The sequence below is a fragment of the Egretta garzetta genome, unplaced genomic scaffold (assembly GCF_000687185.1).
Source record: "Egretta garzetta isolate BGI_Z169 unplaced genomic scaffold, ASM68718v1 scaffold59, whole genome shotgun sequence".
NCBI lineage: Eukaryota > Metazoa > Chordata > Aves > Pelecaniformes > Ardeidae > Egretta > Egretta garzetta.
The window spans coordinates 4,624,780-4,646,178 of record NW_009267230.1 but is presented as its reverse complement, the minus strand read 5'-3'; the positions used below and the strand labels follow the sequence as shown (position 1 = coordinate 4,646,178).

General features: G+C 36.4%; 1 protein-coding gene across 1 annotated transcript in view; it reads right to left on the bottom strand.

Moving 5' to 3' along the window:
- The window catches only part of WDR70 (WD repeat domain 70), a 139,648-nt gene that overhangs the window by 18,908 nt on the left and 99,341 nt on the right, over positions 1-21,399 (bottom strand). Inside the window, exons 11-13 of the mRNA XM_009647320.2 lie at positions 17,809-17,908; positions 11,428-11,512; positions 10,195-10,333 (exon numbers count right to left, since the gene is read on the bottom strand). Of these exons, the coding sequence (XP_009645615.2) occupies positions 10,195-10,333; positions 11,428-11,512; positions 17,809-17,908 (324 nt within the window). The remainder of the gene's footprint in view (positions 1-10,194; positions 10,334-11,427; positions 11,513-17,808; positions 17,909-21,399) is intronic.

The window sequence follows — 21,399 nt, the reverse complement described above, 5'->3', positions numbered from 1 at the left end:
GTATACGAACCCCAAGATAATAGCCAATGTTTTGTTGTTAGCAAAATTTTATTAAACAGACATGTATGCATATACTGATCTAATGGAATATGGAGGCCATAATTTTCTGCAAGACTGGCACGATATCAAGTTTCACCATTTTCAAACAAATCCCAAGGACTCTCATATTTTTGACATAAACAGGAATCACCATACACTTCTGCAGCACTTAGGTCAATGGGGCTATATTCTTACTACTGCAAAATGAAAAGTAAATTAGAGGGTCCATATTTTACAATGATATTTTAATTCCTTTTCCCTCCTTCAGGAGGTCTTACTGCTTCTCAATCAGGCATTGTTTTCTTTGGAAACAACCCCTTCTCCCTAAAGGCAGTTAAGTTTTAAGGTTAAATACTATGCATTCGTCTTCGAAAATGAACATTTCATGTGAAGTGTACTTTCAGATGATACATGATAATGTATCAACTTTTTCAAGTTCATTAGTAAAGCTCCTCCTGCCATGCAGGGAAAAGGGAAAGCTCCCCTATCAGTTATGCACTTACGGAATAAACCTTTTCAAATTTTTTTTCTCTTCACTTCAGGTACAGCCTCACTCTTCTCTGATAGTTCTCAACTCTCAGCCTGATTATACATTTGCTCCAGAATGCTAGACTTGATTATTCAGTTATCTGCAGCTATCAGACTTTTAGCCTAAGTTCACTATATTAATGTCTGCTACCATGGCTATTAGCAAAACCTTTTTAAGCTAAAGTACAGACAAACAAATCCGGTAAGTGGAGAAGATGCATCTATCTACTTCCAACACTCACAGAAAATTACCCTGAGGGGGTGCAAATCTCTAATGAATGATGCTGACATACAGCTAATATTCATACTATCTCTGTGGTGAGTGTGCAGCCAACATCCCACTTGTAAACCGGAAAAAACAAAAGTGATTTCCTTGCAAATTACCACTAGAAAAAAATACTGCTAATTCCAGAAAAACACTGAAAATGGAAAAAGAACATGCTAATCCTAGGCCTTCACACTTCTCTAACTGCTGAATCCAGAATTCATGGGGTTTTCCAGTGATTTAAAAAAAAAAAAAATTTGTTAAAATTTAGATAAAGTTCTGTGATCCTAAGGTGAAGTTGCTGATGTTTTGACAGTTATGTTTAGAAATCAGGTGCAAGTAGGAGAGCATAGACTTCACTCTCAGCTAGCGCAATCGTTTCATAGAGTGGCAGGCTTTTCTCCTGTAAATTGCCTACAGTCATAAATCCTTAAATCAATAGAAGTGGATGCAAAGGTAAACCCATTGTCTCCTACTTCGCTATCGGCAAGGTCAGAGCACAAGAGATGAAGTTTCCCAGCAGGAGAGAATAAACACCAAAGGAGGGAAGTAAAGATCTTAGATGGGACTTACCTCACCAAACTGGAGATGTCTACACCTCTAACCCTTAGAGGCCTGTTTAAATGCCTACAAGCTTTCACCTCCCTTTATAGTTAATTGAGAGAAATAAGCATTTTAGAGTGGCCTTCATCTAACCTATTTTAAATATCTATTTTAGGATGAGATAAAATCACAGTCTGGATGTGTTTATTTTTCTCTGTTGATTAGAAAAGGAGCCTGGGGTGACTGGAACAGCTGTAGACATCTATATTTTGTCAGGTGAATCCCTACAGCCTACAATGGCCAAAATAACCATATAAGAAAAACAGAAAACTAATGAGGATCTATATTACAGCATGTTGTGCTTCTTTCCTAAAACTCACCAGTTCAAGGATAAAGGATCCTGGAAGCTAAATTAAATACTCCTAGTGCAGGAAGAATACAGCAGATACAAACTCCTAAAACTGTCCAACAAATCTTTAGAATCTTAGCTTGAAAGATCAGGTCTAGCTCTGGAGATATTTAAAAACTGAATGGGGATAAACCAGGAAAAAACACAGCCTACGTTCACCCTTGTCCCTTACCCCTTTCCTAACCTACAATCTAATAAATAACTCCTTCAGAATTTGTTCTGAAGCTATACAATAAAAAAGTGACAGCAAGAGCTGCTGCTCTAAGAAAATATTTTCAGTTAGGAAAAGAAAAACTTAAACAAACCTTCTCTCTTTCCTATGTGCAAGCTTTGCTTCAGTGGCCATGACGGTATGTGATAGGTTGTGTTTGAACAGCGCTGCTCGGATTTGCTGCACTTGGCAGTCCAGACAGCCAGATAAGCAGCATGTCAGCAGGGAAGATAGTGAACGTGCAAAACGACATTCTGACCACGGTCATAGATTCTGTAAGGACAGGTGACCACAGCAGTGGCCAAATGGGGCTTTTCTAACTGAACCGAATATTTATCTTAACAGTAATTTTTACAAATTCCAACACTGCTGGGAAAAAAAAAAAAAAGTCTGTTAAAATCAGTGCAAATATGCATGCTACTAGTTTATTTAGCACATCTACTCTGTTTTTTCTCCTGTAAACCCCCTACATATTCATGGTGAAGAGCTGCTTGTGCAACGCAATTCTTTTAAACATGTAAAAGCTTAAAACATAATAAAGCAACGCTGCCTAGGAAACCTAACTGCCTGTTAGTACTTTTTTTAAGAAACAGTAATTAACTTTCAAATTAGTTAACCTCACCCATTACCTAAGCCTATAGTTATATTACATTATCTTTATATTTGAGAGGGGGTTAAGCGATTTCAAGCTTGTGCTGGAATGCTCAGTGTGCCTTACAGCCTAATCTGCTATAGCTCTGGACCTTGCACAACATTACAGCCATCTGACTTCAGTGATACCTCTTCCCAGAAGAGAAGGGAAATGTACAAAGTTATTTTAGAAGAAAACAGTACTTATTTCAAAGGATTTCTATGCCTTTAAATAACACGTTAAAATAACTGGATGCTAACATCTAAAGACAGCTTCCCACTACCACAAAACCTTTTAATGGTTGTTCCACATCCCTGTTTGGCTACCACTGCTTCTAAACAACTTCTATAATTAGGAAAGATATTCAAGCAGCGGCTTTCAAGCTTTCTCATTTCGTAATGAAGGTGTGGAACCATTTAGAAGCTTCAGATACTTAGACTGCTATACAGGGGATACAAATCTAGTCTTCGTACAAATCTTCATGGGGCATGTTTGAAGTGGACCACAGTTTTCACGGACTGAAAACTTCTCTGCAACTGCTTATGAAATACACCCCAGCAACAATGCATACACTACTTGTTAAAAGAGAGGAAAATGTCTCAGAATATACTAAAAACCTCATTATTCTGGGCTGCAGGAAAGGTCCATAAGCATTCTAACTTACAAGCAGCAGCGTGACTCCTGCCTGTCTTCAAGATCTCAAAGCTTCAAAAGGAAACCCATACCTCCTCCCTCTCATGCCCTCATACTCTATAAAGTCCAGAAACAGGCCTAAAAGAGTTTTAAGTAAATGTTTCAAGCACATTCTTCCCCAAATGCACCAGCAAGATTTTTCCCCAAATGTACAGAGATTTTCTCTCCAATTCCATGCAACTGGAATTTAAAGCAAAAATTTAAAAACAAAACAAAACAAAAAAACCAAAAAACAAACCAACCCACAAAACTAGAAACTCAATAATCTGAACCTGATGGCAATCTTACGTCCAGAAATGCCACTATTTCTACCTAATCAAGGATCATTAATAAAATTGGTTGCCATGCAAAATGGAAAGTAAAATCAAACGATAAGGTTAGCATTGTAAAGAAAGGCTTTTATATAGATAGGTCTTTCCTTCCCTACAGTCACCTTCACTTCTCTGCAGAAGATCTGCATGAAACATCAGCTACATTAACTGTCTGCTCCCCTCCAAGAACAACAGACGTTCTGCCTTAAGCATCATAGAACGATAATGCTGCTCAGAGACAACATTAATTCCCTCTGCACACTCTGTAATCTCTTTTTGCTAGTGTCTTAGAGCACAGTGGTAATCCAAAAGCCAAGACTTGGCTTTCCATGCTGCTGTATCTGGGAAAGGCTGGTCTGCCTCCTGGATGCATCCACCGACCAGAGGAGGGGAAAGAAGTGTAGACTGAGTAACTCTTACAAGACTGCTGTATTTTTAATTTTTAAAAAAAGATTAAACAACAGATTTGAAACTATGCCATTTCCAAATGTCTGCAAAGCTGAACAACAAATGCTACCAGTTTGCTTCCACCTTGTTTCTTTTTTGAGCAAAAAGGTGGTTAACACTCATAAGTTGATACTATGCACACTCTGATCCAAAAAAAAAGCTGCTCACACAATAAAAACACACTAATATTATATTAAAAATCTACTTTAAACCCCAATTGCAAAAATCTTCAGGTTTGAGACTCCCCTGGAGCTCTTCCAAGGAAAAGAGCCAACGACAATAAATAAGGTAGGAGGTTAGGGAATATCTAGAATGCAGTGACCTGCTATCACTAGATTTAAAATACTCGTGAGAATACAGTAGTAGAGGAAACAACACTAATGTTTTTCTCTTGTGAAACATGACTTAGAAAATGTGTGGAAACATTCAATAGAGAAGGGACCAGAAATGGATAAAATTTACAATTTTCTATGTAGAAACCAGAATATCATAAAAACATTTTCAGAGGCCAATAATTTAAAGCAGACTCTCAATATAGAACATACAGACAGCAATGCTGTATCACTTACCTTTCAAGGTACAGCTATAAAATACATTCTTAGAAGTGAATTGAGCCACTGAATAACACTTTTCTTTTTTGGTGAATAGAAAAAGCAACTTAATCAAGGTGGCAAACTGTTTTCCTTGTATTGCAAAATAGGGGATTTTCAAGTACCTGCTCTGTTAAAATTACAGCCACCGTTTCATCACAGTATATTGCAAAACTAAGACAGAGGACCTTCACATCCACCCCCGACTCCCTGTTACAGTGAGGAATACCTCAAACCTCTAGTGACAGCTCCCCTAAAACAAAGTACATGCTGCTGCAGGATATACAAAAATGGAAGGAAGACATTGTCTTTACATAATGAAAGCAGATAATAAAAATTGACAAGCTATCTCATTATAAAAGAAAACACATTCCTGTGATTCACCTTTTATACTAGATTTTGGGGGGGAGTGCGAGGGTGGTGGTGTTACTTTAATCATCACAAAAATTTACTGGACCTTAAATATTGTATTTACTTCCTTATTGTGGAAAATGTGGATTTTCCTTCCAAATAAAATAAATTATTTAAAAAAAAAAACCCAAACAGAAGTAGCATGATGATATCTTCCAGAAGTTAAAATAATTTCTTTTTCTTAAATTCAAAAGCTTTAAATCTTAGTGAAATGGGCCACAGTGGAAAAGCCCTTTACTATATTACTGCACCTTATAAATACTAAATGATATCGTTCGAGGTCAAGGAAAGAAATACTGCAATCCTATATCAACTGCGCATAAAGGATGCTGGAAGTTTCGTATTGCTTATTCCTTCTTTCCTTTTCACTCTCTAACCTAAAAGGAAGCTTTATTTATAGCTTGTCTCAGAAGACCTTCCTGAAACATCCCTTAAAGGTATTTTCAGAAGTATTTAACAATTTAACTTTTGGTTATATTTGAGAAACTAAGAAAATACTGAAGAATCCTCCTAACAGAAACAAGTTTCCCAAACCAACCATAAATCTATGGTTTTGGATATCCTGTGGGATATTTTAAAAACTTGCACATCTTATTTTATAATGTATACAATCTCATAATCTCAGCTCATTTATAATTAATTTATTTTTTACATTTTCATTTTAAATTAGAAATTTCTGTAATTGTATTAACTTTTTTTTTTCTTTTTCAGTGCCCACTCTTGCTTGGCAGTAGCAGGGTGTACTACTCCTCTCTATATGGGGAAAATGACTGCTTTCCTGCTGCCAAAATCAATCTTGTCTGTAATAAGGGTAACTACTGGGTGATCTGTTTGAACTAGCCAAATGAATGACAGATATGTGAGAGCGATTCAAGTGGCTATCCACAGCTTTTTTAAATTAAATTGACATTGGTGGAAATGTTGTGTACCCAACTCTGTTTCCCATACACTAGGTAGTTATAACTGTTTCCCATGAAGACCTCATACTTGCATAACTAAACCAGGAATTGGAAATAAACCCTCCCTGACTTGCATCTGACAATGAAATCTCCCTTCCATTACAGAAAGAGAGTGCAGTTACAGACATCACAAAAGATAAGACCTCATCCCGTATCAGCTACGGGTCTTCCTTTCTCTCATACTACCTCAGGGAAGGAAAGGGAAGGGAAATGGCCTCTGAGTTTCTGTGCACACACTTTGTACCCCTCCTCTGGCAGTTACATTTCCCGATATCTGTTTAAGTCTCTTCATCCATCTAAATGGAGTGAAGGAACATTCTGCATGCTATTATAAATCTTTCACATAAAATAAGCCTCAGATACTCAGACTGAGAAAGTTTAATATAAATATTTTCTTGGGGATATCTGAGGTGAGAGCAAAAAAACGGTTCACAGATAATACTTTCAAGATAGAAGAAACAGAGACAGACTATAAAAAAAGCTTCACGTGCATAACAGGATTTCTTAAAAGTTTGGTTCTTGTTAAAAAGAGAGGAATTCTGTACAGTTTAGCCTACATAACTACGGTGACAATACAAATCCCTCATAATTTCCAATCACACCTGTACACACTGAGACAGAGTAAGGCTGCACGCAGAGTATCAGCTTCCTTATGTGACTGGGAGAGGCAGGAGCTGAGTTTTGATCTAATCTGCAGTAAGTAAATGACCCTGCCAGTAACCTGCAACATGGGTAATTTCACTCCTTGATAACATCATGGAAGAAAAAGCCACTGAGTGCTATTAATTGTAAGATTCCTATGTCTGCATCAAGATATTTCTAAGTCACAGATCACAGGAGGCAGAACACGATAGTGAGGGAAGCATCATTGTGTATTTGCCCTGTTCACACCTCCTGCCAGCACACTACTACTGGCCAGAGACAAAGTCCATGGTCTGCACCCCTTCTGACATTTATTTAGTTTTTCTTCAAAAAGTATTGCTATTTATCCAAGAAGCTTCAGTTCTACAGAAGTCCTAATGCCTACATGGTCGGATGGCATTCAACAGCAGATGCAACAACATAGTCACTGGTTTAGGTACCAGATTGTGACTCAAAAAAAAAAAAAAAAAAAAAAAAAGACTAACACATGAAATGAAAAGCAAATTAATATTCTATGCCCAGCTACAACAGCAGAGACTAATCAGACTGCTAGTCCATTAGTAAAACCACAAGGTTTCACTCCAGCAGCTCTGAAACAGTAATGGGTTTTCCCATGAAAACTTGAAAGAAAAGGTGAAAAAAGGTTTGTGTGGTATGATGGAAAGGAATGCCAGACACAGCTTTGGTCAAACATTCCCATTAAATATTTTCCCATTACCTCCTAGGTTCATTCACAGGCCAATAGCACTGGCTATTTACCAAGGAGGTTTAAGATAATGTTTACTGCTCTTTAGTGGTTTTCAATTTTCTAAGCTTACCAACATTCCTTTAAAAAATCCTTGTGAAATTAAAAAAACAACACATTAATAGTTTATGTTTTCTCTTCACAGTAGATTTTCTGATATTCTGATTATATATGTTCTACCACTAAACTGATACATAGCTGCCCTCAAAAGTCTTACTATTTTCATTTTATACTTGAAATAAATGACTAATGATGCCCTTTTTCTTTAGCAATTTGGACTAAATCCAACTGAAATCACTGAAATTATTTTCATGAGGAATGAGAGCAGATCAAGCTCTTTGCAAAGATAGGCATTGCTATGTTTGTGCTTTTATTACACATACTGGCATAGTGTAACTTCCATTTATGCAATGCCTGAAAAAAAAATAGAAACACTGAAATTACATATTTAAGCACTAGATAACATACAAAAGGTAAAGAAGTATTATATTTAGTTACAGAAGACAAACTGAAGTCTTAGACAATATTATGTGTTTATCTAATTACACTGTTATCTCCATTTTTGAGAGAGTATAGGGAAAAAAGGGAAACTAGGAAAGTAGCTTGTAGAAAGCAAGTAACTACTGGACTGCTGAAAAAAAATGCTTTGACAAACTACACACAAGATGTTAACCAATCTATAGGTCAATAATCTTTCCAACAAACAGCACGTACTGCTTACAAAATAGAAAAGGCAGCTTCTTGAAAACTCATTTGTTCTTAGCATGCCTTTATGCATTTATATTTTATCAAACACTGCAATTTGAGAAGAACAAGAAAAGAACACTAATGAAAAAGCCGAAAGATACAAACAATAGAAAGATTTGAAAAAAAAATATACTGCTTTTATTTTATAGCACCACTTATAGTAATTTTTCTTCTTTTAGATTCAGGTTGATATGCTTAACTTTTTCTTATATGTGTAGCATTGAAGCTGGAAGCTAGACAGATTGATTGTAGAGGTATTATTAGGCTGACTCACTGAAAATTATGTCATAAGATCAGCATCAATTCTTCACCTACTATTTCCATTAGTTTAATTTGCTCTATTATATTCAAAGCAGGAGAATGACAGTCTTAAATTCTATAACTACAAATGAAGAAAACCAGCAGCACTAAAATTCTATAGACAAAAGTAATTTACTACTGCCTTAAAAAGTACCATATAAATATCACCACCTACACAAATTTATGGTATAAAACTATGAACCTGCTGAGATTTGTACACATAATTAAAATTTTAGTACATGAGTGGCCCCAGTGAATTAGCTTACTGACCCCTAGGTTTGTTTTTCTAACAATTTCCTACTGTTGGTTCTTAGCTCTATGTCTCTCTCCCATTTTGAAGCAGAACAACAGAAAATTATCCCTTAATTCTGAGAGAAACTGATAGCACAACAATCTTTTCTGGACTCTCCTGTAGCATCATTGTCCTGGTTCGGGCCAAAACACAGCACTATGAAGAAAATTAACCCTATCCCAGCCAAAACCAGGACAATCCTGTACCTCAGCTGGTAAACAGACTCTATTTCAGAGAATTAAAGAATCATTTTCTCTGGGAGACAGAGTTAGCAAATGAAAATTATATTTCCTTTGAATGAAAAACAGGTAGGTTGATGAGCAGTAATTCTCACTATTTAATTTGTTTCAGAGATGCAGGATCCACCATTGACAAGCTTCTCATTTTTGCAGTGTTAAAGGTCAAGCAAAGTTTCTGTACACTGCCACTGACTTCATCACCATGAAACGGAGATGCCATCATGACCACATCCAGACACTTAGCTGTAAGGAGTCCAAATGCATTGTTATGAGGGACTGTCTCAAAAATTGTGGCAAAGCACGTTGTGGTCTGGATGGCAGTGGGGACTGCAGACAAGGGGTTGGGTTGGCGCAGGACACGGGCAGCATGCCAGATGGTGTGCAGTTCCATGTCCTGATTGATAGGCCCACACCCTGTATTCAGATCGGCCCAACATGACAATGTGCCACACATGGCTGGAGGTCATGCAGAGTTTATTTGAGGAAGGGGCTTACAACTGCCCAAAAGACCCTTTGTGACCACCGCCCTATAGTGGCGCCTACGCAGAAGACCAAGAGTCACGTAAGCAATCGAGAGGCAGGAACCAGAGGGGAACAGGTAGGCAGTTCAAGCCATAAACAGACTCTTATGTATTACAGAGTCACAATTTTAGGGTTTTATATTACTGGTGAGAATGGTATTTTTGACAGAGGAATTCCTAATGATGCCTTCCTTCTGCCACAAAATTGTTGCATTTACACAAGCTAGAGTCCACTGAAATACATTATATAGTAACCATGTCTAGTTTCAGGGACAAGTAGTATTTTTGTCACAATATGGCATTTCATCATGATAACTGATGGAGTAAACAGCATAAACATGTCAGAATTTTAGGATTCATACCTCACTTCACAGATCTAGAAGGGTTCACAGAAACCTTTGAGAAATGCAATGGTAACACCAAAGCAGGCACCTCCTAGTGCTTAAACACCTTGGCTCAAGATTTTATTTTCTTTTTTTTTTTTTTTTTTTTTTTTATTGAAAGGAGAATAGCACCTGCTTAGGCCACTCTGCCTCTTAAATATGGAGTAGAAAAAATACAGTAAGTCATTAGGCATTAGTAGGTCATTACTTGTACAAGGGGAACAATGCTTATGAATACGACTTCATTCATATTTTGAATAGTTGATAAATAAAAACTAAAATACATACCGCATCTGTAACTTCTATCTCATACAACTTCTGGAATGTCTCCCGATAAAAGAAAAAAAGCTTCCCACTGCCACCACCTTTCTTAACAGAAGTGCCTGTGACGACTATTTTATCATCTGGGCTGAAACAACAATCTGTCCTGTTGAAGAAAACAAGTTATCATACTGGGCAAATCAATAGCTAATATATAGGGAACTTATATATAAATTGTACTCCTTAAAAATAATCCTTTCTATTTGTTAATCTTTTCAAGACAAAGCTTTAAAAAAAATCTTTTGTCAGCTGTCATCTATTACTATAGTTATCAGATACATGTACAGTATCAATTTACATGTACAATTACAGATGTGCACAGAATGTGCAAAACTGGCAGATCCAATAAAAATCCCTCTCCCAACAAAATTCTCCTCCACTCAAGTCTTGAAAACTTTTCAAGATGAGAAACAAACAAAAACCAGTATTTTCAAATCTGATTATCATCATGAAGTGAAAAACTAAATCAATTATGAAATCTGTTTCTGATGATGATACATTCTTCAGTGATGTAAGGCAGTGTTTATTCAGTGGCCAAAAATGTTTGTCTGTTTACTTTTCCTCTATGCTACAAATTGCAGTCAAGACTGAGCTGTCTATGACCTGCCTTTCTAAGACCTTATCTGAAAAGTATAAATTGTCCTTAGAGTTGGATTTGTCTGTGCTACAGCTATAGAAATGGAGGTAGTACCAATAAAAATATGAAATACAATACTTAGCACTATGCAGTACAACATAGTATTTTAGTACCAAAGAACAGTCATCAGCACTTCTAACATCATAACCTGAATTCGTACCATGGACCTTCATCTCTACTTTTCAATCCAGCTCTCTTTTTATTAAACATAGACCAAATAAGAATGAGGATTACTTCTGAATCTCATTACACAAACATAAGGCAATGAACTGGCCTCCTCCTGAAAAGCTGCTAATCTGATGAGACATAAGACATATGAGACTGAAAAGCAGCATAAAACAAGCAAAGCTAGCTGTGAATTATCACAAAAAAGTACGAGATCTTTTAAAGCAATGTGAAGTTCTAAAATAGCCAAGAATACGCATTGCAGAGTCCTCCCTGTGCAGTCCTTCCCGCACAGTTCTGGATCTAGTGAGAACTGAGGAGGAGAACTCCAGTAGACTCACTCCTATTCAGCACAACTACTGCTATTCCTACTAGCTGGAGTAAGTTAGAGTACTTACATTGGAAAGAAGCTGGGCAGTCGTTCCGCGGAATTAAGAGGCTTTTTAAATTGTCTAATATCCCATAGCTTTAAAGTATCATCTCCTATGAAGCAAAAGGGACAAAGGTTAGCAATAAAAAATTTAAGTCAAGAATTTAGACATCTTCAGAAAAGATCATCTTAATTCAGGCACAAAAAGAACAGACTGATAGAGCAGAAGCATTCAAAATGGGGATAGTTGGAAGTTTTTTGTCCCTAAATGACTACGAAAGTGCAAGGATGAGAAGTTCCACCTCCTGCAGTCCAGTAGATTAGAAATTTCTCCTCAGTGGCTCAACTCCATCATGGCAACCCCTCCTACCAAGAACCGTTACCCACAGTGGAATCAGATTCCCCAAACACTAATTTATTCTGTGCTTGTGAGTGTTGGTGCTTTGCTACTAGGAGTAAACTTAACTTTTAAGATATCAAAAGAATTAAAATGTTACCATGGATGGTCTAGATCAAAAAACTAAACAAGTTTTGTTTCTGGTTTCCACCTGCACTGAAAAAATGATCAGGAAGAATGGAAGGTACATGAAGTCTTCCCCCTTCTTCAACAGGCAAACAACAACAAACTGCAATCTCAGAATGGAGAACAGGCCCTGGGATCACTCAGAAATCCCTGGGGAAGCAAGTGAACCCGCAATTGCTATAACAAAACCTTTTCACACTCCTCCACACCACCTTTGGCCATAAAAGCCAAAATCGAGGTTACAGCAAGACATTTATAGCAATTCTTGTCTGTGTTTGATAAACATGGTGTGACTGTAGACCAGTAAAAGTCAAGCTGTTTATTCCTTTTCAAAAAGTCATGATATATTAACAAAGTGAGAACAGGAAAAAAAAATTAGATTAATTAGTTATTCTCAGAGAGATCTACATGTCTGCTGATCAGCCCTCTGGGATACATATTTCCAGCATGAGACAAGCTACAGAATTTGAGCTTTGAAGCACCTCACTCAGGCACCTAGACATCTCCTTGCATTTGACATCAGTGCCTCAGTGCTTTCGAGGGTGAAAATAAAGACTTTCAAACAACAATTCTCTTTAAAACTATCCAGAGATTAATTTTAGGTGAGAAGATACAAAATCTTCCTGACATAGGAGGAAAAGGAGGACAATGACTGGTAATCCACAGACGTGCTTCCTTCCAAAGTACAAACCTTGCGGGGAAGTAATTTTGTTGTCTAAAAGTAATTTGTGGACTCACAGTCTTTGAGATCAAGAGCTTAAATGAAGCCTTGGAAATAGAATTAAAAAAAAAAAAGCATAACATGCTGTAACAAAAGAAATCAAGGCCAGCAGGACCCTTTACAAGGAAAGCAGTAATGTGTGGCCTCGTACATCATGTATGTTTATATTAAAGACTAGGATAACTCCTTACTACAAAATATTTTTAAGAAGTGGACAACTTAAATAAATGATGTCTAGAGCAGAGTATATTTCTGTTCACTGGGAAGCTAAAAAATGACAAGAAAGAAAAATGCTGAGTGCCTATTTTGGGAATATCTGTTTTGTTATTGTTTCCCAGTAGACTCCATCCCAAGCACTTCAAAGCATTTGGTTGTGTAATATGAAGCCTCCCTCTTCCCTCCCACCTCCAACAAAAAACCACTATCTGCAAGATATGGTATCTAAAGCATCATCACTTTATAAATGTATGCAAAGGATACCGTTTGGCCACTCTGCAGATCTTCTGGACAGGGACAGATCTAAGGCTAGCAGCCAAAGCTGTTCTGTTCCCAGTGGAATGAGCCTTGACATGTTCTTCAAGCTGTAGTCTGCCAGGCTTTAGCAGGAGAGATTAGGTCAGACATTTAGCTATGGCTCTTCTGCTAACAAGAAAATGTAATCTGCTGGTTTAAAAAATTAGAAGACTCTAGAAGGTCTTGAAAAGTTGTGGTTGATTTCAAATCAACACTGTCTTACACTGTGCAGTAATAGATGACAAAGTATTTGGAAAGGGAGAAGCACTAGTAGAATGACTCGGCCAATGCTGTGAAACTCTTACCCTCATTAACAATTTGCCCAAATTCACTTTTGCAAATTAAAATTTTTTGTGTTACAAATACAATAGTGGTTCCTGAATTTAATCTTCATTTGGAGTTTAATTTGCTGTGACTGAGAAAACAGACATATTAACTTTCCAGAGCACCAGGATTTTTTCTAGGAGCATCCTTCCATTGATGCCTAAAGGGCTTCTTTACAAGAGCTGTAGCAGCACTGGTCTATTTTTAATTACTTCATAAGTGGACAAAAATTGTTATCCTTAAACAAAAACATATAAAACAGAAGTTGTACAGTTCAGTATGAAGCATTCAAATAATTCAGTCAGAAGCACTCAGATTGGTCAGTATTTTTCTTGATGGCAAACTTCTCCAAAGCCTGGCAGGATTGTCTAAAGCTTATATAGCATTCTTAGTAGCATTTCAAACTCTATTCTTTGCCATTTTAATAAGAAGAATACCAATAAACAGGCTCTAGTCTGATACAATAGGTCAGACACCATTATGCCAATGGTATTGAGTAGTGGATTTAATTAGAGGTAAAATTAGGTCCTAGAGAAATTCTTTGGTGAGCCAGGATAGGCATTTTGCAAATGGCTTTCAGTCAAAAAAAAAAGGCCAATGCACTACAAAGATTTTATGTGATTTTATTTTTTTTTTTCTTTTTCCCTTTTCAGAAGATACTGACCAGGAAGACAAGTACATGGATGCAAATAGACCGAAAAGAAGCAAAGTGCTGCTAGGAACTCATAAGCCTAAAGTCAGCAACACCCTTCAAGAAGCTCCTATTTTAAAGAGGGAGTCCTGTGTTGAAAGCAAAGCTCAAGGACAGAAATTCACAAAGATCATTGGGGAAACCAAAGAAATATAGGAAATGAGAATTTAAAAAAGGAAATACAACATAGGAAAGGCATAGCATAACATACTGTGAGAGATCACAAAAATATATTATGTTTATAAACTTTGACCCTTTCTATGAAGGCTCATACTATGTAGGTGAGAAGAGAACAAGGTACATGCTTCTGCATTCTGCACTGGTTCTGCAAGAGATGCTGCAACAGCTAGAGAACAACCTTCAGAGGCACCAGAGGTCAGGACCACACTCACTCTGAGCCAAGCGGGAGGGAAGTCACAAATTAGGGATTCTGCACTTACTCTCGGAACAGCTCTAACCATCACCTGCATCCATACCAGAAATATTTAAGTGCATCATCCTCGCTAAACATACAGAAGGATACTGCAGACTTTGAGAAAGTCATTTCAGCTCCAAGTGTTACAAATAGTTGACTATGCCTAGTAAAGCTAACGAATGCATTTTAGGCACTGTTTGAAATTAACATCAGCTCCTGAGAAATATTATTTGACATAAACCCATTTGATTTTTAAAATGCTAATGTTTGTATTTACCATAAAGAGCAACATATTACTACTTTACACAAAATAGAAAGTCACTATACATGCTGCTGCATAGAGTATACACAAAACTGTACTCAAGGTGTTTCTACTTTTTAAACCACCTTCAAAATTAAATGTTTTCATTTTCCTTAAGAACACTGTAAAAAGAGAAACAAGAACAAAACATCAAAAGTAAACATACACAAAAAAATTTGAGTTCAAAAGAAAGCATGTGTCTGCATAAGCTATCTGATAGGCTTAAATGTGAATATTTTTTCTTGCGTTTAACTACAGTGAACTTATCTTCCTATGTAAGTTTACTGATTAAGATGACACTGAGTCTGCACACTGTTCATGGCACAGAAAATAAATAAACCATCAAACTAATAGCTATCACGAGACTAACGGAATTAATGAAGTCATTGCCCCATATCATGACAAAGACTAACTCCGTAAGCTCTGTACATACCAGGAGTCAAAAAAAGATTTTTAAAATTTTTATCATAGGACCCCAAGTCCAGTCCTAATGCTTGCCTCTTCATTGCTAAAAAAAGGGTCCCCAAATACTATCTTCACTGTATTTAGAAAAAATTACTTTCATGGTTACAAGTGTGCAAAAATATCACTTACTTAAGTTTCTGTCAAGTTACTCCCTAATACCCAACCAAAGTAAGACTGGGATCTCTCATAAGCAGCTCCTTAGTTTTTCATTTTCCCTTGTGCTTGCAGCTGAGCCCTGCCTCATCTCCCTCATATCCAACACAGAATCTACATCAGATGTAGGAGAGTCAATCAGGCTTTCAATGGAAGTCCCCAATCCCCAAACAACTGTCCTCTCTTTGATCCTCAGCACTTGGCAGGTGTGTTGATCTATGAATGCTGGAACCACATCTGCTTTTGTTGGTACAGATCCAAAGCAATACTCATATTAAAGCACTAACCAAACAAGTCAAAATAAGGTATGAATCCTCCTCATTCTCTAGCATAGCACACACAGGTTGGTTTTTTTTTAATACACCAGACAAAGGTAGCACTTTTATCCACACTGAGGGGCCAAATTTCTGTACAGTCTTACATTCTGCAAACAATCAATCAACATTTTATATAGCTTAGAGCAGAGTGTGGTAGATAAAACATAAGTGAAAGTCTGTTTAACACGACAGAAAACTGGAGACAGATGAGGAAGAGCAGGCAACCAAAAGTGCCACATGTAATAAAAATAAGCAAAGGTCACTTATGTGATCTACATTCATAAATGTGAAACATAAGAAAATTTACATAAATGGAGGTTTCAAGACAGCGCTAGTGAATATTCTTCATGTAAGTATCAAGCTTGCTTGCTGTTAATATTTAAAAGCACACTGAGGTTTCTCTTTAAATCTTATAAAGTACATTTGTGTGAATTTTTTGGGAGCAACATCACTGGCAGACAGATGCAACATTTCACTTAGCCCAGAGAAGAGAGAGACACACTTCACTGACTTTCTGAGAAGGTTCTCACATAGTAAGTGTCTGGGTCAGTAAGGACCAGCTAGGTTGAGAGTTTGCCTCAACCACTTGGAACTCATTCATTATGAGTACAGTGGCAGTAGATCTCTGGATCCAGAAGCCTGAACAAGGATTAAGAAACAATCCAAGTACTGTTAGCATGCCCTAGTAAGCCTAGGGCTGTCAAGGACAAGACTACCATCGTCTTACTGTGAAAGATGTGATCTGAGGTACATAATGTTTGGAATCTTAGAAACATGGCAAGACATACAAAGAATCCAGAGAGGCAGCATCCAACAGCAGCTGCATACTGCTGTAAAAGCCACCAATGCCACTGTACTCATCAGGGACGGGAACGGAGGAGGACACAAGGCAATTGCAAGCTACAACCTTTGGCTTGGAAGCACATTCCCTGCTTCAGAGTTTTTGCTGTCTATGAATACCTCTATCCTGGTATTTTATATATGTAATCTCATTATGTCTATGTACCAAACTGACCAGATGTCCTGTACATATGTTAGGCACAACGTTAACTGACATTAACATACACTGCCTCTCCCTAGGCCTGTTTATTTGGCCTTGGGGCCATGCTAATGCATACACATAGCTTCTGGTTACAGCTGGTTTCCATCCAGACAGCTCAGACTGTATGCTTGCACCTGCCTACAAAATACCGGGTAGACAAATCTCTGTATGAAAAGCTGTCTTAGGCAGCTAACATCCTATATAATACATCTAATGCTGGAGTGAATGAGTATTCAAATGTATCTTCATTTTCTCAAGACTTGTTCTGTTATCTAAGACTTTTTTAAGAGAAGTTTTATCTGAAGTTTAATAAACAAGCGTTCTTTCCTGTTCTGCAGACATTTCAAATTTTTTTGCCATTCAAGTACATCATGGCCACTCACTTCCAGTCATTGCATCTTCTAATATAAATTAGATATAATATAAATTATAATATAAATTAGATCTAATATAAATTAGATAAAAATTCCAATTAGAACAGAAAAGGACATCACATAAGGAAGCTGCTTGAGGAATTAATAACTCCAGAACAGAGAGACTGTTACTGAGAGCAGTAATCCTCCCAGAAAGAACTAAGTAATGAAACTGGTCTTGTTTTTCTTTTAATTAAGCTAATAATTTTGGTTTGGTGTATTACTAATGCTAAAGAAGACGACAGATCAGGAACTGTGTAATATAAACAGCAAAGTTCTCTTAAAATATTTCTTAACTACTGTAAAATGTGCTTTCAGTAACAGAGTATTGCATGGTGTATCAAATAAAAGATGCAATTGTGCAACACTTCAGGTTTAAATCACTAGTATCTGGTTTCACCATCTTACCTCCATCATAAACAGTAACATTTAACAATGATATGATTTAAATGGTTTGTTCGCTGAACCCTTTCATTTAAAATTAAAATTGTATTAGATTCAACACATCAAAGGGTTCTTTCAATCACCTACCTCCCCGGCTGGCAAGTACAGTACCATCATAGGAAAATGTCAAGCATGAAGTGTCGGTGCCTGGAGCATGGGCTTGCCTGCAGTGGAACTTTGTGTGTACCTGTTTGTCAAACAAATAAAACATTAGAAAATTTGCTTATTTCAAGATGGGACAAATATTTCTTTATGGCATTTTTTTTATAGTTGCCATTCCTAAATTTAAACAGAAAACTGTGCATTTTTAATAGGTACAGAAGCTAAATATTTCTACAGCCTTTTAAAAAAGCCCTATATGATTCAGAATATACTTTTATAATGAGAGTTTGAATACAAGATATTACTTTTTTACAGTCCACATTTACATAGCATCAGCACTCTTGGAAAACTCCCGCTGGCACTGAATAAGGGTGGCTATGCCTGGTTAAGATAAACATATATTTTAAGACAGTTCTCAACACTCCCCTAAGCAGACATATAGTTACAAAAAATACCAAAATACAATATACATACTTAAAAGAAGGATTGGAGGAACTTACTTTTGCCAAATTTAATCCCCGACAAAATTCATGGCTTATATAAAACAAAGCTCAGATATTCTTAGGTTTGTGTTCCATTTAGCTGCAATAAAATTCAAGTTTAGGAATGATGTGTGTTTACTTTTAATTATTTCTGTTTTGGTGATAAACCTAGAGAAAGCTAGAAATTACTTTCAAACTCATACTTTGTTCTTGTATCAAGCTGACTTCTTATTTAAGTCACTATTTAGTAAATTCTGCAAAACTGCTATTAAAAAGGGAGGAACCTCAAATTAAATTTTAGCACTTTTGTAAAATCAAGCTTTCCCACTTCCCAACCAAAACCAAAGGTCTCAGCTAAGATAACAAAATGCCTTTCATAAACAGAAAGGGAAAATGGAAGAAAAGGGGAAAGATAGAAACAGAGATGAAGGAATATGAGACAGGTTGACTCCTTTTTTAACACCTAGGAAATCACACTTCTCATTTGCCCTCTTTTCCTAAAATAAAACTAACTCATATATTTGTCAAATAAAGCATTCAAGAATTAAAGGTTGCCTGTGCAACTGTGTTTCAGCTTCCCAGCTGCAAGACAAGGATTAAAACATGCCCTTCCTCATACAGAGAGGAAGACAAACTAGTGACCTTAAAGTATTTTATTTACCATAGTGATGAGGAAAACAGAAAAATATGCATAGCAGCATATATATTTTCAGAGGAGGGTTTGAACAGCATGCAGGAAGTTAGATCTAGAATCACACCCTGAACAGTAAGAGGACAAAATACTGACCAGCTGCTTAGTGACTACTCTCTAATCTAGACATTAAAAGAGACACAGTTCTACAGAATAAAAAAGGAGGATGTGATCACAAAATGCAAACACACAGACTGAATTAAGCTTGCACAGGAATCTTCAGTTACTGGATCTCCTGACTTTGGACTATGCACCTTACTAGGGCTCTTTTTATGGACTATGGTGTATCCAAAAGACCCAAGCTAGTAAAGTAATTAATGTTGTTGACCCTTCAAATATTTGTTCTAAATTTGGTCCAAAAGCTAGAGAATCTGTGTGATGACATTAATAATGATTGCAAGCTTATTTTGGTGTGCAGTTTTAGTCAAGTTTTGAGAGGAGTTGCATAAGTCAGTCCCTCCACAAATGACTCTTCAACAAAGGAGCACTTCAAACACCAAATAAATGCTTCTTACAGTATTTAGAGATAGAATGTAATAGCCCACATTTAGCCATAGTACTTGTTTTGAAATTACTGTCATTTCTAGCCAATTGTGCATATCCTGGAGAAACTCTATGAACAGATTGCAGTTTACAACTGTATGTCTTTGATGGGGGTATTTACAAATACTAAGAAACATATTTTATGCATCCAATTACACAATTTTTTCCAAGTCTGTGGTCGCATATAAAAGATAAACTGTGAATAGCTATCAAAAAATAAATTTTCTGTAATATTTGTTAAACATTAACAAGCAATTAAAATTATGGTTTTTTCAGTCTAAGAAATACCATGGACACTTGCAAAATTGTCATAAATGGTTAATAATTACACCTAAAAAATGACAGAAATATTATAATACGGTAATTAGCTACTTCAAATAAATTGGAAAAACTAAATTTGGGCTGCAAAACACTTGGCTACTCAACACTCCCATCCCCCCCCCCTCCAACAACGTCACACTGACTTACATATATTAAAAAAAAATTTTTACATTTTGCTGCCCAACTTAATACAAGGGTGTTGTTTTTTTTTTCTTTCATTTCATCCTCAATCGTTCTGAGATTTGTTCCTTCTGTTTTGTTTTGGATACAAATTAAAATAAAGAAAAAGATCTGGGGTCCAACCAATGCCTTTTCTTTTATGTTTTACTAGTAAAAGCCCCAAACATCTATATATACATAGAAAAATAGATAGATAGTAAATCACATAATATTTCAGGAGTTTTGTTATTTTTCCATGGTCAAAAATACTGATTTTATTTAGCATGAGGTTATGAATCTGTTCATCAAACCTAAACTGTATCTTTCAGGAATTAAACAGCTCACCTTAAATATGTCACCCACTATGGAACCTTCTCAATGAAGTACCTATACTTTGACCAGTTCTTACAGTTTTTCAGCTGTCCCATAGAAAAAGAGAAATAGCAACATTCATATATCCAAGACTTAGACCTTATTCGCCCCTTAATCACAAAAATGAAGACAACAGAACAAATTTAGCACAACTCTATCCAGCTCGATGCCTTAGGATTTCATGTAAAACAAGACTCATCTGACAGGGACAATAAGATTGCATTAGTAATTCTGTTTGTCTTTGAAAATAAGTTTGCTCAGTTTACCAGTAAAAAGATTGTTTTCCTAACTTTGAGCTCTGCAAGCTTGCCCTCCATATATTATTCTGCAAAGGAATATAACCCTGAATTGTAATACTAAATCAAAAATTCTAAAATGATTGAAGATTGCTCTAAAAATGATAGAAGGTTGAACAAGTAGTTTTTACATATACTGGCAAATGTTCATTGCAGTTTTCAAAGAAAATAATGTGTTTGGCCTCTGGCCTCTCAACATTTTTAACAGATGTCTGATCTTGCTAACAAATCATTAGCAAAAAAATTGTTATCAGAATGTTTCTGGCTGGAAAGACATGAAACAACAGACTTAACGTACACAATTCTAAAGTTCGATTCAGGAAGGAAAGGAGAGAGCATTGAAACACTAGATAAAGATTTAAAGATAATTACGACAAAGTATATCTACATTTCTCCCTCATTACCCCTCCCTTTTTGTTGCCAATGTGCCTACTATTGTGGAGTACTAGTCATGTGCAACACAAAATTTGACAAGTTCATCAGTCCTTAAAATTTTTGAAAGGCTTAGTTATTTCAGCAAATTCTGCACTAACACACTCTACCTTCTGCAACTTGTTTGAAGCCTTTCTAGCAAATAACACCAGCAATGTAAGTGCTTTCTTTCTAGCTTTGTATTAGCACATATATTTTTGTTAAGCAACTACAGCTGACTGGACCTGTGTGCAACATGAAATGACAGGCAGAAAACATGAAGCATATGTGAGAAAGGACA